General features: G+C 48.5%; 1 protein-coding gene across 1 annotated transcript in view; it reads left to right on the plus strand.

Moving 5' to 3' along the window:
• Nucleotides 1-14,163, plus strand: part of CUNH2orf76 (chromosome unknown C2orf76 homolog) — a 55,375-nt gene extending 41,212 nt beyond the window's left edge. The window contains exons 5-6 of the mRNA XM_051204032.1: nucleotides 325-406; nucleotides 14,035-14,163. Of these exons, the coding sequence (XP_051059989.1) occupies nucleotides 325-406; nucleotides 14,035-14,111 (159 nt within the window). The 3' untranslated portion in view covers nucleotides 14,112-14,163. The remainder of the gene's footprint in view (nucleotides 1-324; nucleotides 407-14,034) is intronic.
• The last annotated feature ends 1,952 nt before the right edge of the window (nucleotides 14,164-16,115 follow it).

The following is a 16,115-nucleotide window of genomic DNA, read 5'->3' on the forward strand; positions in this document are numbered from 1 at the left end:
GCTAAACTCCAGTCTTCTTGATGGAGCAGCGAGCTCTAACCTCTGAGCCATCTCTCCAGCCCCATCCATATTCCTTTTTGAGACAGGGTCTTCCATTGGGCCTGGGATTTGCTGTTTAATTAGGCTGGCTGGCCAGTGAGTGTCAAGGACCCTCCTGTCTCCACCCCAACACTGGGATTACACAGCATGGGGTTCCCAGTTCAGGTCCTCATACTTGCGGGGCGAACACTTTCCTGACTCAGCTCTTTCCCCATCCCCTCCAAGAATTACTCTCAGGACATCTTGGCCAAGCGTACTGATCAAGTGGGGATTCTCTCCTTCTAGACAAATGAGCTTGTGTTGGGTTTGGAGGATGACGACACACTCCTGCTGAGGGAAGACAGAACGCTGAAGGACTCAGGAATCGGTGAGAAGCCTGGGGTGGATGGAGGGGCATTGGGCTTCCCAGCCTGTGTGCAAGGACCCCTGGATGATAGTATCTGGAAAAATCTCCCAAAGCAAAGCCCCTGTGCTGAGATTGCTCTGCGTTCTGACCCTTTGACCGAGGACACTGGAATTCACTCTGCATACGTTCAGAATGCAAATAAATAGTTCTTTTCAGGTTTGGTTGGAACTCCGGTGAGGGTCATTTCAGATGATTGACAGGCTATTAGTACAATAACTACTGACTGTCATCAGCACTATTGGAGAGAATTGGACCTAGTGGACCTAATATAGAATCAGGAAATGAGATGTTGTTTGTACAACATGAAGCGTAACTTCTGATATTCACTCAAGACTCTCAGGGCCAGCCAAGCTGTGGAATTTAAACTATAAGCCTGGTGTGTACAGTGGGGAAATTACCTGATTTAGCCTTTCAGCCTAGAATGTGTGTTCAGTTCTGTTTGAAAGAAATGCTGTGTGGTCCATCTCCTGGCCATTAGATGTCAGTGTTATTCTACTTACGCCTTCAGTGTGTGCATGGATATGAGCAGGGGTTCTGAGCAGAAGGCACACGCTGCCTGTGACATACCTCTGTGGTTAGAGAACAAGATGGTGTCACAGTGCACACCGCACACCTCGTTAGGTTCCCGTGTACGGTAGGTAAGAAACACGGACAGTGAGGGCTACACTGTGTTGTTGTTGTTGTTCTGGACAACTGTTCTTTGAGTCACTTTCCACGTCAGGAGTTCATGTTTGAAGGATTCACGTGGTCTATGTGAATTCCTGACAGTGATGTCTCCACTGGGGAGATGGCTCAGTGAGCTTTCTGTGCAAGCACAAGGACCTGAGTTCAAGGCCAGCCTGCTCTACAGAGCTAGTTCCAGGACAGGCTCCAAAACAATACTGAGAAACCCTGTCTCAAAAAACAAAACAAAAACAAAAACAACCAAACAAACACAAAGCTGAGTGTGGCTATGTATACCCCTGTAACCTCAAAGGGTGGGAAGTGTAGATAAGAGGGTCTCTAACCAAGGCTCGATGGCTGCCAGTTGCTTCAGATTCGGTGAGAGACCCTGCCTCAAGGGAAGAAGATGGCCAGCAGGACAACTGATGTCCTCTTTTGGTCTCTGTACACACAGACTCTTGCATCTCCATGGGCGTTTACACACACGCACACACACACACACGCACGCACGCACGCACACACACAGACACACACACACAGACACACACAGACACACACACACACACACACAGACACACACACACATACACACACACACAGACACACACATACACATATACACACACACGCACACGCACACACACGCACGCACGCACACACACGCACACACACACATACACACACACACATATATACACACACACATACACACACATATACACACACACACACACACACAGACACACACATATACACACACACACACACACACAAAATGTTGGGTTATGAAATCATAAACTTGATCTCTGTAGTAAGTCTGCATAATTTGCTGCAATTAGTGCCTGTTTATATTATCAATATAGTAGATTAATTGTTTTTTGAAATTAAAAATCATTTTTCTGTCTCGATGAATTATGCACAGGAATCGTTTTCTCCGATGCTTGTATCATTTTCTGTAACTTCATCCAGGATCAAGTTCCCTGGAAATAAATCAAACCTGGGACTATTTATAATGACTTCTTTCTTGGCATGGGGGTGCATGCCTTCATTCCTGGCACGGGGAAGGTGGAGGCTGGAGGATCATGAGTTTCAGGTCATCCTGGGTTACATAACCATTGCAAGACTAATCTGGACTATCTGCTGAGAGCCTGCCTGTAAATAAATAAATAATGAATTAATGTTTCTACTGTTTTGAAAAAGTCATATACTAAATAGGTATTGAATGTTTATTTTGTGTCAGTGAGAAACGATTTTTAACTTGACCCTTGGTGTATCAAAAGCATCTTTTATAGCGAGTGGCACTTGTCTAATTGAGACTTCTCGAACCTAGAAGAAGCTTGGCTTGCTTTAAAAGCCGTCACCAAAATGGTCGTTACAGACCGTTTTTGATGTGGGAATGGGTAGGTAGCTCAGCGTAAAGCAATGTCAAATCCAGTGCAAACTGTAAAAAGACTATGATATAATAAAGTTGACATCTTGCAAATAAGCAGGGAAGAAATGAATTAGCCAAAAGACTATGTGAGTTTCTAGGAAATAAATTTCAAATCTTTAACTCAATCTCTATTTTAAAAAGAAATTCTAGCTGAATTCATGGTACAATGTAAAAATAACTTTAAAGTACTTTTGCTTGCTGGGAATAGTGGCGCACGCCTTTAATCCAAACACTCAGGAGGCAGAGGCAGAGGCAGGTGGATCTCTCTGAGTTTGAGGACAGCCTGGTCCACAGAGTGAGTTTCAGGACAGCCAGAGCTACACGGGGAGACCATGTTTCAAAAACAAAATTTATACTTTTTTTTTTGTACACATCTGTGTGTGTGGGGGTGGCTGGGTGTGTGGTGGTCTGTACCTTGGTAAGCGCATGGAGGGCAGAGGACTGACTACCTGTGGAAGCTGGCTCTGTCCTCCCAGCAAGTAGGTCCCAGGGAATGGAACTTAGGACTTCAGTCTTGGCAGCAAGTGCCTCTATCAGTTGAGCCATCTTGTCACCTAATAAAAACATGAGTTCATGACCTCAGAGGAGAGGCCATAGAGGGCAAAAGGTGTCCCTAAAGATGATAGAGGCTGTGTTGGCTAGTTTTATGTCAGCTTGACATAAATTAAAGGCATTCAGGAAGCAAGATTCTCAGGTGAGAGAACGCCCCCCAGACTGGCCTGAGGGCAAGCCCGTGGTACATTTTCTTAATTGATAATTAGTGTGGGAGGGCCCAGCTCACCATGAATGGTGTCACCTCTGGACTGGTAGTCAGGGTGCTAGAAGAAAGCAGGCTAGCAAGCCACGAGGAGCAAGGCAGTGGGCAGCTCCCTCCCTGGGCTCTGCTTCAGCTCCTGCCCTAGTCCCTGCCCTGCCATGACTTCTCAACGATAGACTGTGATGTGAAACTATAAGCTGAAGTAACCCCCTTGCTCCCCAATTTCTTATGGTCATGGTCTTCCTCGCTGCAGTGTAAACCCTAAGTAAGACACAGACCTAAGGGAAGAGTAACAAACTATGAATGCGCATGTTAAGTATGTTAGATGACGCATAAGAAATGGCTAGTCCCACGGAGGAACTCTTCAGGACTTGGAGAGGTGAAAGGTAAAGTGTTTACTGGGTTAAAAACCCAAGTTCAATCCCTAGCACTCACAGTAAAATGAGGGGAAGGGAGGGGAGGGGAAAGGAGGGAGGGAGGGAGGAAGGAAGGCAGGAATGAAGGAAGGAAGGCAGGCAGGCAGGCAGGCAGGCAGGCAGGAAGGCAGGCAGGCAGGCAGGCAGGCAGGCAGGCAGGCAGGGTGCCGTAGTCCACTGTGCTATCTCAGCGCTGGGGAGGTGGACACAGGAGGGTCCCTGGGGCTCACTGGCCAGCCAGGCTAACCAGTCAGTGAGCTCCACGAATAAGGTGGAAGATCTGGAGAGATGGCTCAGTGGCTAAGAATATACACTGCTCCCGCAGAGGACCCAAGTCCAGATCCTAGCACCCATACTGGGCGGCTTGTAACCTCCTATAACTCAGATTCTCATACCCTCTTCTTACTTCCATGACTACTGAGCATGAGCACGGGTACACACGTATGCCCGTACATACACACACACACACAATATTTTTAAAAATTAATTTAAAGGTAAAAAGAAAAATAAGGTGGAAAACAACTGAGGAAGATTTCCGATCTCAAATTCTGTCCTCCATGTGCACGCACACACACACATGCACACACAAAGAGATACATGCACCTGAACACACACACACATACACACACAGAGATACATGCACCTGAACGTGTGTGTGTGTGTTTATACATACAACATAGACATTCATGCAAACAACCTTGTAGCTAGTATAGAAAAGATAAATGAAAAACTATATGGATTGAAGGAACAGTTAGCATGTCAAAAATAGTTCCACACATTTGTTAGGGTGACAGATGCATGCTGAAACAGATGTTGTCTATGTAGCAGAGCCAAGGAGGTGAGAGTTATACCCTAGCCCCCAAGGCTTGGCCTCAGAACCCATTTATGTCCATTATGTCCATCTGGGTGACCTTGAACAACCAGCCATTAGTTCCAGACTGGCAGTCATAAATAAACGGTGAGCCCCAGGGAGGTTGCAGTAAGGGAAAGGACTTTCTCATGCGCATCTGCTGAAGACTGTTCTTCCTCCTGGGCTCCGTGGTCCAGGACCGCTTTCCTTGTATCTTTTAGGTCTATAGGAGCTTGCCTCCTCAGGGCCACCTTCTGAAGGGCCCCAGGTTCCCTCTCATGTTTCCTGTCTGAATCACTGGCGCCGGTAGTTATCCCATGGATAGAGTGGATTGTGTAATGTCAACACCATTTAAAACATACACATGGGGCTGAAGAGGTGGCTCAGCAGTTATGTGTACTTGATGCTCTGCCAGACAACCAGCGCCTGCATCCCAGCACTCACAACTGCCTGTAACTCCAGCTGCAGGGAATCAAATGCCCTCTTTCTGCCTGTACCCCTCCCCCAACACACAATATACACACCCACTCACAGACACACATGCACACATACTTAACCACATTTAAATATTTTAAAATAATAAAGGGTGTGTAATCCATATTTGTAGGTGTGTGTAAAGGAAGGATCATATGCCAGCCAGCCAGTGAGCCCTGGAAACCTGCCTGTGTCCACTCTGGGGGGGGGGGGGTGTTACGAGTGTGTGCCCTGCATCTGGCCTTTTTTAAAATGTGGATTTTGAGGATGGCGTGCAGGTCCTGATGCTTACAAATCAAGTGCTTTACCCATTCTTGTTTTAAGGCTTTGATCAGACTTTGATCCAAATTGGATCCTTTTTGTGGGCTCACCTCTGGGCTTAGCCAGGGATCCCCGAAATGCCCTCGAGACCTGGCGAGGCAGCACATGGGTCCTTCCTAGATACAATTTCCTCTGCTTCCGAGAGCTGTGTTCTGTCCTCTGGGGAGCAAGCCTTGGTTATATCCGGGGAGGACGCAGGGTCCCCCGAGAATGGCAGGAAATTACAAGTGGGCGTCGAGTTGTCAAGTGTGACATTTCTAGGGAATTTCCCTTCCCGCCTGCGTCTGGTTAGGCTTCAGGGAGGCTTAAGAGACAGACTCAAAGTCAGCAAAGTCCCTTTTCACTCCCTGATCTCGCTGAAGAGCTGTCAGTCTGCTATCACAGCCAGTTGCCATGGGAATAATGCCAGTGCGATAAATGTGTCATCCTGACTTCCTGCAGGAGGAGGAGGACAAGAAAAAGCCGGCAGGGGATCTGGGAGGAGAGAGCAAGCTCCATCCATTCCTCTGCAGCCTTTCCTGGGTGTTGGGACCCCGTGGTATATTCCACACAGTAGTACACAGCATATACCACCCCTCGGGATATTCCTGACAGTATCGCCCATTTTTGTTGGTGGACTTATATAAATAAAAGCATTTGCTTTAGGGCTGGGAAGACCACTCAGTGGTTAAGAGCATTTGTTGCTCAAGCATGAGGGCCTGAGTTCAGATCCCCAGCACACATATAAAAAGCTGGGCGTGGCCACACATATTCACCTATAACCCCCGGAGCTGTGGGGGACTAAGACAGGAGATCAGCAGGGCTTGCCAGCTGCCACCCTAGCTCCAGGCTGAGTGGGAGACCCCCTGGAAAGAGCAAGGTGGAGGGTGATGGAACGGAACACTGACACCCTCCTCTGGCCTCTAAGTGCACACACCTGCACAACACACATCAAACAGGGAAATCCGACTCAACTTCCAGGAAGGAGGAGGGAGTTTCATCAAGACGTTTAACTGATGGGACTTAAAGGTTGTTCTTAATGAAGTTTCGTGGGCTAATCCACCTCAGAAAGAAAAGCCCTATTTTGTTACTTCATTCTTCTTTGTATCCCTGTTGTTCTTTTGGAATCTCTTCTGCTGTGAGAAAGGATTCATGGCTCAGCGACCCTTATAAAGCAGGCCATGTTTTATGGTGAGGTTGACAGTGGGCCACGACAGTACTGCTTATCCGAAGGGAGGCCTCTTGCCAGCCTCGGGGTTCTGTAATTCTGTAATAATCCCACAACTCCCCTGGGGTTGGTTTTCGTTGTATGGGTCACTTCTGCCATCCCCTTCCTTCCCTCTGCCTCCATCCAGACACCTCCCACCCCGCCCCCTGATCCCCACCCCAGCCCCCACCCCGCCCCCACCCCATCCTCTGCTCCCCACCCCAGCCCCCACCCCGCCCCCTGATCCTCACCCCAGCCCCCAGCCTGCCCCCTGCTCCCCACCCCAGCTCTCAGCCCGCCCCCACCCCGCCCCCTGATCCCCACCCCGCCCCCACCCCATCCCCTGCTCCCCACCCCAGCCCCCACCCCCACCCCGCCCCCTGCTCCCCACCCCAGCCCCCATCCCCTACCCCTGCTCCCCACCCCAGCCCCCACCCCAGCCCCCACCCGGCCCCCTGATCCCCACCCCAGCCCCCACCCCGCCCCCTGATCCCCACCCCAGCCCCCATCCCCTACCCCGCCCCCTGCTCCCCACCCCAGCCCCCACCCCAGCCCCCTGATCCCCATCCTCTGCTCCCCCACCCCGCCCCCTGATCCTCACCCCAGCCCCCCACCCCGCCCCCTGATCCCCATCCTCTGCTCCCCACCCCGCCCCCTGCTCCCCACCCCAGCTCTCAGCCCGCCCCCACCCCGCCCCCTCCTCCCCACCCCAGCCCCCACCCCCACCCCGCCCCCTGATCCCCACCCCAGCCCCCACCCCGCCCCCTGATCCCCACCCCAGCCCCCACCCCCTACCCCGCCCCCTGATCCCCACCCCAGCCCCCACCCCCCACCCCCCCCCTGATCCTCACCCCAGCCCCCCACCCGGCCCCCTGATCCTCACCCCCAGCCCCCACCCCAGCCCCCACCCCATCCTCTGCTCCCCACCCCAGCCCCCATCCCCTACCCCGCCCCCTGCTCCCCACCCCAGCCCCCAGCTCCCAGCCTGCCCCCTGCTCCCCACCCCAGCCCCCAGCTCCCAGCCCCCACCCCGCCCCCACCCCAGCCCCCACCCCCCACCCCGCCCCCTGCTCCCCACCCCGCCCCCTGCTCCCCATCCCAGCCCCCACATCCTATGTACTACAGAGAGAAGCACTGTGCAGGCCTCTGGCTCTCACTGCTTCAGTGTGAGGTTCACATTTCCTTAAGGTTCCAGGCCCTTTCCTGATCATTTCTCCTGCTTTCCTGCTGCTTTCCTGACAGGGTCCCAATGGCTGTCTGCACATTAACATTGTAACAGTGATAGTCTAGACTCGGTAATTAATGCTGGCTGGGCTTCCAAAAGAGATCCAGGATGCACCCCTACAGACGTCCCTTCCTTTATTTGTGGTGCGTGTGTGTGTGCGTGTGTGCGTGTGCGTGTGTGTGTTCAGGTAGGTGTGGGTATAGAGACCTGAGGACGGCTGCAACTATCATTCTTTAGGAGCCACTTTGGTTTTCTGAGACAGGGTCTCAAATCATCAAGTAGGCTAGGCTGTCTGGCCAGTGAGCCTTAGGGGGCCACCTGCTCCAGCTGGCACATCACTGGGATTGCAAACACATGCCACCATGCCTGGCTCCCCCCCCACACCCCCCCATGGAATAAAAAAGCAGATCCTGCAGGTGTCACTTTACCAACTGAGGCCTTCTCCTCAGCCCGTCCTCCTGTATTCCTGTTAGTATTTGTCTTTGAAGGCTGTGTTTTCCTTTTCTCTGGCAATGCTGGAGCTTAAACTCAGGGTCTCCTACACACTGACAAGCACTGCACTACCCGGCTCTACCTCTGCCGTGTATTTTGTTACACGTTTTGACACATAATGATTTTATGTGTTTGTAACAATTTTATGTATTTATAAATAAAGGTATTTGTGCACTCTGTGGAGTAGGGTGCCATATTTTGATACACACACACACTCACACACACACACACACACACTCACACACAATGATCAAGTCTGTCGCTTGAGACATTTATTACTTATTTTTGTTGGGGACATGCCAAACCTGACCTTCTAGCCATTTTGAAACACAACATATCCTGACCCCTGCAAGCCTTCTAATTCTATGTAAACCTTTTTAAAACGTGTGTAGATTGTGTATACGTTTGTGTATGTGTGTGTCTTAGTTAGGATTTCTATTGCTGCGAAGAGACACCGTGACCGCAGCAACACCCCTAAGAGAAAGCGTTTAATTGGGGCTGGCTTACAGTTTCAGGAGTTTAGTCCATTGTCAGCATGGCAGGAAGCTTGAGCGCTCAGGCAGACAGGACAGACAAGCTGCAGGAATGAGAGTGAGCCACCGGATATCACCTGAGCTTCTGAAACCTCAGAGGTCACCCCAGGGACACACTTCCTCCAAAAAAGGCTATTCCCCCTAATAGTGCCAGCCCCTATGAGCCCATGGGTATAAGTTCATGTATGTGCATGTTCGTGTGAAGGCCAGAGGTCAGCACTGAATATCTTCCTCAGCTGTTGTCCGCCGTAGTTTTTGAGACAGGGTCTCACTGACCTTGGAACTCATCTAGGCTGACTGGCCCGTGGGTTGCAGAGACTGTCCCCAAGTATTGGGGTATAGACATGGACCTCCGTGCCCAGCTTTTTACGTGAGTGCTAGAGAGCCAACACACTACTTTACCCAGTGAGAAGCCCTACCTCAGAACCAGCCAGGTGGGGGCGGAGGGATGGCTCAACAGTTAACACCGCTTCCAGAGGACCTAGGTTCAGTTCCCAGCCAACCATCTGTAACTCCAGTTTTAGGGGATCTGACTCCCTCTTCTGGCCTCCACAGGCACTGTATACATGTGATACACAGACATATATGTAGACACAAACCTATACACATAAAATAAACAGAAATGAATCTCAAAAGCCAGGTGTATGGTGTGTGAGAAATGACACCTATGGTTCACTTCTGGCCTCTACATGCACATGGACACAAACGTGTACACACACACACACTCACACACACTCTCACACACACTCTCACACACTCTCACACTCACACACACACTCACACACTCACATACAAAAGGAAGGATATACCGTTTTCCTGGAGAAGAGGGAATAGAACTTCCTCTTTGGACCTCAGTTTGCTCTGAGAACTAACATATATATATGCTGTTATAGTCACCTGACAGTCTGTCCTGGCTGTCCCACAAAGCAAGCACTCACATGTCAGTTTTTCTCAGACTACGTAAGTCACGGCATAACGTCAGGGATATAACTAGAGAGCTTGTAGTGTGTCTTTGTTTCAATATTCAATATTCAAGATTGTTTCAGTAGAGCAGAGGATTAATCAAACTGTATTTAATTCCTCTTGAGATTTCAGAGTTAGAGTAGTTTATTCTTACTTTCTCTTAATTCAAGTAATCATCAGTCTCCCATTAAAGAGGGATGAGAGAGAGAGAGAGAGAGAGAGAGAGAGAGAGAGAGAGAGAGAGAGAAATCTGTTTAGAAGTGTTATCAAATTCTTACTGTTATATCTAAAATCCAGATGCCCTGGCTCATGTTACTGACAGGCCAGTATTAAAAGGCCCCACAATGCATTTGGGGGCTCCCCTTGGTTTTATTTGACATGAAGACACCGGGTTTAGATCTCACAGAGTCTTCAGATTCCCACGCGGAGACCCCTGCACCGACTGTGCTGTGCTCAAAGCACATTAAATTGAATTTAAAGCCCGCTGCCCTCTCCTGCCAGCTCTTCTCCGCTGTGCTTAAGGAACTGTTTGACATAGAACCTGGGGAGAAAGAGATGTCGGGCTTCGAGTGGAGGGAGTGATTGTATTGGTCAGCATCCTGTGTGGGAGGGGATGCGGCTCAGTTGGGAGAGAGCTTGTGGATCGGCACGAAGCCCGCCACACCACTTCAGCCCCAGCTTTGCATATGGTGGTCCACACCTGTCCCCACAGCAGCCGCGGCGGCACACGCCTTTAATCTCAGAACTCGGGAGGCGGAGACAGGTGGATCTCGGTGAGTTCGAGGACAGCCTGGTCTACAAAGCTACACAGAGAAGCTCTGTCTTGAAAAAACAAACCAAAACAAAACAAAAAACCAAAAAGACAAAACAAACAAACAGCAACAAAAAAAACTGTCTTATGCTTTACTTTGTGTGTGTGCATATGTGTAGCATACATGTGTGGGGTGGGTGCATTCACAGAGGCTGCTCTGTCTCTCTCCACCTCATTTCTTTAAGACCTGGAGCTAAGGTGGTGGCCACCAAGTACTGGGGAGCATCCTGTCTCTGGCTCCCACAGAACTGGGGTTATAGGCTTGTGTGACCACAAGAAGTTTTTCCACAGTGTCCAGAATTCAAATTCAGGCCCGACTGCTTAGACAAAGAGTACTCTTACCCCCAGCCCTCCCCAGTGCTTAGACAGAAGTGCCCTTACCCCCAGCCCTCCCCAGTGCTGAGACAGAAGTGCCCTTACCCCCAGCCCTCCCCAGTGCTGAGACAGAAGTGCCCTTACCCCCAGCCCTCCCCAGTCTTCATGTCTTGCCTTTGAATAGTTAACTTGTACTTTGTGTTTCTGACTTGTTACAGTCGACCTTTAAAATATATATAATTTAAAGCGTTAAACTTAACCCATTGGTTGGCCCAGTTTTCCAGAGAGACTGAGGGTCATGGGCTGAAAATAAAATCTCTACCTTCAGTGCCTTTATTCTGAGCCTTTGTATACATCCACAATGTGTAGATACCAAGTCACAGCTAGGTGTGGTACACACAAAGGCAGGAGGGTCCTGAGCGCCCAGCCATCAGCCTGCATTGTCCGGTTCAGCCTTGTCTCAAAGACCCAAACTCAACCAGCAAAAAAGTAGATTCCAAACTTGAGCAATGTTGCCTTTGCGAGGTGAGGTCAGTCTGGTCCACATAGTGAGTGCCTGGCCAGCCAGGACCACATAGTCAGGCCGTGTCTCAAAACCAGCAGGCAAGCAGAAGCCAAGCCATAAATACTGAGTTGTTCTCGAGTCTCCTCTAAATCAAACTGCCTGTTCCGTGTTTGCCTCCGCTCCAGTTATCCTGAGAGGTTGCAGGTGAGGGTCAAAGGCAGGCGGTAACAAGTGTGATTACAACTAAGGGCCAGGTGTGCAAAGACTGTAGAGCTCTGTGTGTAACAGCACATGAAGTTAAAGCCCGCCCTGCGGGTTGGAGCACATACCTTTGCTTTCTCTACTAGAAACACAGCTCTGGCCTGGAGATGTGCCCCGTGGGTAGAGTGCTTGCTTAGCATGCACTGATCCCTGACCTCCAGCCCCAGGACCGCATAAACTGGGCTAACGGTGCAGCCTTGTATTCCAGAGCTGGGGAGGTAGAGGCAGGAGGATCAGAGGTTCATGGTCATCTTTGGCATCTAGGGAGTTCAAAGACACCCTGGGCTAGACACCCTGTCAAAAAGAAAAGAAAGAGAGGGGACTCAATCATGTGGCTATCCCAGGAGTATGTTTCCTCTCAGAAAGGGCAGTGCTCCAAATGTCCTGAAGCCACACCATCCCTTTTCTCAGTGTGCATGTGCTTGTGTGTTTGCTGCTTGTGTGTGGAGGCCAGAGCGGGGCATCTGGAGTCCTCCCCATTACTCTCTACTTTATTACCTTGAGACGGTCTCTCACTGACCCAGAAGCTCGCTGTTTCGCTGATTGACTGTTTGAGCTAGGCTGGCTGCTCTTAGGAGCCTCCTGTCTCCACCCCACAGTGACAGGGTAATAGGGCTCACACTGCCATGTTCAGCTTTTACATGGGTGCTGGGGATTCGAACTCAGGTCCTCATGCTTGCAGAGCAAGGGCTCTTATCCACTGAGCCATCTCCGGCCGCTCCAGCCCCCTTTTTACAGTCTCACCAAACTGCACACTAACCCACTATTTGCTGAGGGCGTCTCATCTCCAGCTCCTCTTTGATTCTCAGTTTCTCTCTGTGGTCCCCCTCCCCGCCGCCAACTCAATGCCATGAGAGTTCCCAATCAAATTATCAACCACTTGGATTAAATTTAATCCCGAGGATGGAGTACGTCTGGACCAAGGATCTGTAGATATGGTCGTATCATTTTTCTTCTCTCAATATTTGTTTCTTTTCTCCAGGAGTGCAGGATAGCTTATGGTAGAGAGACACTACATATGATATTCTTGCAAACAGCAAAAGCATTCTTAATGAAATGTCATGCTAATCTCTTGAATTTCGTTCTTTTGTGATAGAATCTAATGATGAGATTAGAGCAGTAAGCTGTGGACCAGTGCTAATCCTCTGCACTCCTCATCCTATTTATTTGGGTTGAAGAGTTTTACTTGTTTCTTTGGAGCGCCCATGTTAATTGAGTACTCAGTATTCATTACGAATAATCATGTCTGTTTTCTTGTTGAGCTTCGGAAGGCCCTTTTGCCTTCTGTGAAAGCCGAGCAGACTGCATTAACTCCTGGTTTAATTTTAAAAAACCAGTGTGGAACTTGTGGGTGCCAACACCTTGAAGAACCACATGTTTAATAATGGGAAGGCTCTCCATCAGATCTGAATTAATAATGATGCTGACTTATTGTTTTAGAAGACGGAGTCCTTGACCTGCTAGGTTGAAAGCTCCGTGGCCGCCCTGAACCTCTGTGGGTCCTTTAGCTGAGCCATTTCCCCCGTGAATAATTAGAGGCATTTGAAGGTATTGCATAGAAGCCAATTTGTGCCTCTCACTTTGCATATTGCTGAAGCCTCATGAATTAATCATAAGCAGGGCCAAAAATTAACTTCTTCAGACACATATTTTGATGGGTCATGAGGGAGAATGTAAAGTGATCTGTAAAATATTCTACTGATCCTCTAAGTATTAAATTATTATACCTACGGGCTAATTTTGTGGGGCGGGGGGAGTCCCTTCCCTTCTGGAACTGACTAGTCTATTTGAAAGAGATCAAGGTTTTGGGGGGTTTTATTTTTTCCCCTCTTTTTCTAGGAATATAAATGAGCCATGTAGGTACCTCTTGAAAAGCTTCACTCTTGTGTTAACTCCTGATTTTAATTGTAGGAGTTAAGAATCCTGGATAGCTCAGTTTGTAGAGCATCAGGCTTTTAATTTTCAGAATTATTGTTTTCAGATTTTTAAATTACAATTATTTGTGAGTGTGTGTGTGCATGCATGAGCAGGCATGTGTATTTGTGTGTTCATGTGTGTATGTCAGAGGACAGCTTGAGAGGGTGGTTTTCTCCCTCCATGTTAGCTCTGAGGATGGAACTCAGGCTGCCGGGTTCGGCAGAAAGCTCCTTTATCGTCTCACTGGCATGAATTATTCTTCCTTTTATTTTTGAATTATTTGAGTTTTAATCTCCTATAACCACCCTGAAACTTCTGGTTGATTTGGTAAAAAGTTATTATGCACCAACCAATAACTTGCCTTTTCATTTTAAGCACCCAGTGGGATACAGATTTCCATACTTGCGTAAAAATCTGGGTTTACATTAAAATCCTGTTTCTCTCCTTTTCTGTGTTCCTTCTTTTCAGCCAGTGAAACCGAAATTGCATTCTTCTGCGAAGAAGATTATAAGAGATACAAAGCTAATCCCACCTCATCCTGGTGAAGGTGCCCGGGGCACACCTTTACCTTTTTTATTTCCACAAGTGAGTTTTTTTTTTTTTTTTAATTGTCAAATAAATCTTTAAAAAATTAATCCTTGGCTTGATTTTACTTTATCGCGGTCTCTCTCTGCCATTCTCTTTTCTTCCTTTCCTTCTTCCCCTTTCTACATGAGACCCTGTCTCAGAATATTTTGGTTTCTGTAATTAGGAAGTATTTGGTGGCTTAATGTGTTGGGTTCTTTAGAAAGATCCAACCAGAGCTGGAGAGATTGTTGAGAGCGCTTGCTGTACAAGCGTGAGAAACTGAGTGTAAATTCCTACCACCCATGTGGGAAGCAGGTTGTGGCCCTGGTGGAGGGACAGACCAGAATGTCACTGGGGCGTGCTAGCTGCCAGCCTAGCTCCAGGTTCAGCAAGAGAGCCTTCTGAAAGGTTTGAGTCAGACAGAGACAGAGCGGGACACCCAGCACCCTCTTCTGACTTCTGCATGTGCTCGGGGTGAGGGCCCTTTACACATGAAACACACACACACACACACACACACATACACACACACTTTAAAAGTGTAAAGAAAGATGCAACCAAGATACTGTTTGGAGATACTCTTTAGAGAAACTACTATTGTCTCTGATTTGCAGAGATTACTGACGGCTCTTAAGGGACAGCCAAGGCCACTGTTCCCTAGGAGTGTGAGATGTACACCCCAAGGCTTTGGGTGGGGAGGGTTCCTGGTGTAAAAGGGTTAGTTGTCTTGCTTTGCCTTTTTTTTTTTTTTTTTTTTTTTTTTTCATCAATCTACACAAATAATGCTGCTAGCATTTTTTCTTTTCTAGTCATTTCCTGACTTCTTATGGCAAACTATAATAGAACCAAATTCATTTGTTGGGAGAGAGTAGGTAGCCAGATATGTGTGCTTTCAGGAGAAAATTGTGGAGGTGCAGTCAGTCTGTGTCCTGGAAGCCACAGTCTTCCAGAGCAATGCAGCTCTCTTGGTTCCGGGGGTGCTGAACAGTAGCTGTTTTGAAGGGGTCTTGGCTAGCATGTGTCCGCTCAGATTGTCTAGAAAGGCTAGAAAGTTCAGGGCTTACGCTGTTGGCCTCTTCCTTTGCAGAGAGAGCAAACTGGTTTTGTTGTGGTGGTGGAGTCCTGAGGCTGCTAATGTTTTCTTTCTAAAAGAATCATCTCGAAGGGTCTGATTAGCATGGTCAGAAGCACTCCGCTTTGTTGAAAGGTTTAATAGAGTCCTTTTTTTAAAAAACAAAGATTGTTTGTTTTATTCTTCATTCATTAAACAAAGTGCTGAATACACAGATGGCCTCAGACACTTTTTGCTGCAGTAAGTGGGAAAGATAGATATGCTTTTACTAGATGGCAGGACAAACTGCCGCAGGAACACGGATAAGGGGCAGTCAGTTCTGTGAGGTGTTTTTGTTGTTGCTGTATTGTTTTTCTAACTCCTGGTTGAGCTGTATTTCTAAGAACTGAAGAGTTTTTCTGAGGCAAAGAATTGCTGCTGCTGTTGCTGTTTTTGCTGCTGCTGCTGCTGTTGTTTTGGGCATGTGATGCCCGCAGTGTGCACGAGGCAGTCAGGGGACAGCTTTGTGGAACCAGTTCAGGTCTCTCTGCTTTCATGAGAATTCAGGGATCTAATTCAAATCCCGAGGCTTGTACGGCAAGTGCTTTGTTCACCGAGCCATGCCAGCAGCCGAAAATGTCTTGTCTTTGTTGTTGTTTGTTGTTTTGTGTTCTCTCTCTCTCTCTCTCTTTTTCTTTCTCTCTCTTTTTTCCCAAGAGGCATTAGCAAGCACGTAGGCAGGTAGCATGGCAGAGCTTGGGGCTTAAGTAGAAGTGCAGGTTCCAGGAGCTGGGGGCAGGGACTGTGATTTCAGAGGGAGAAAATAAACATGGAAGAATGTGAGCTTTTTAGAAGAAAGTTAGGATAATACGCATGACCTTAGGATAGAGACCTTAAAATGTGGCTTTTGACATTCACCAAATCTGACATA

The sequence above is a fragment of the Phodopus roborovskii genome, unplaced genomic scaffold, assembly GCF_943737965.1.
Source record: "Phodopus roborovskii unplaced genomic scaffold, PHOROB, whole genome shotgun sequence".
Taxonomy (NCBI): Eukaryota; Metazoa; Chordata; class Mammalia; order Rodentia; family Cricetidae; genus Phodopus; species Phodopus roborovskii.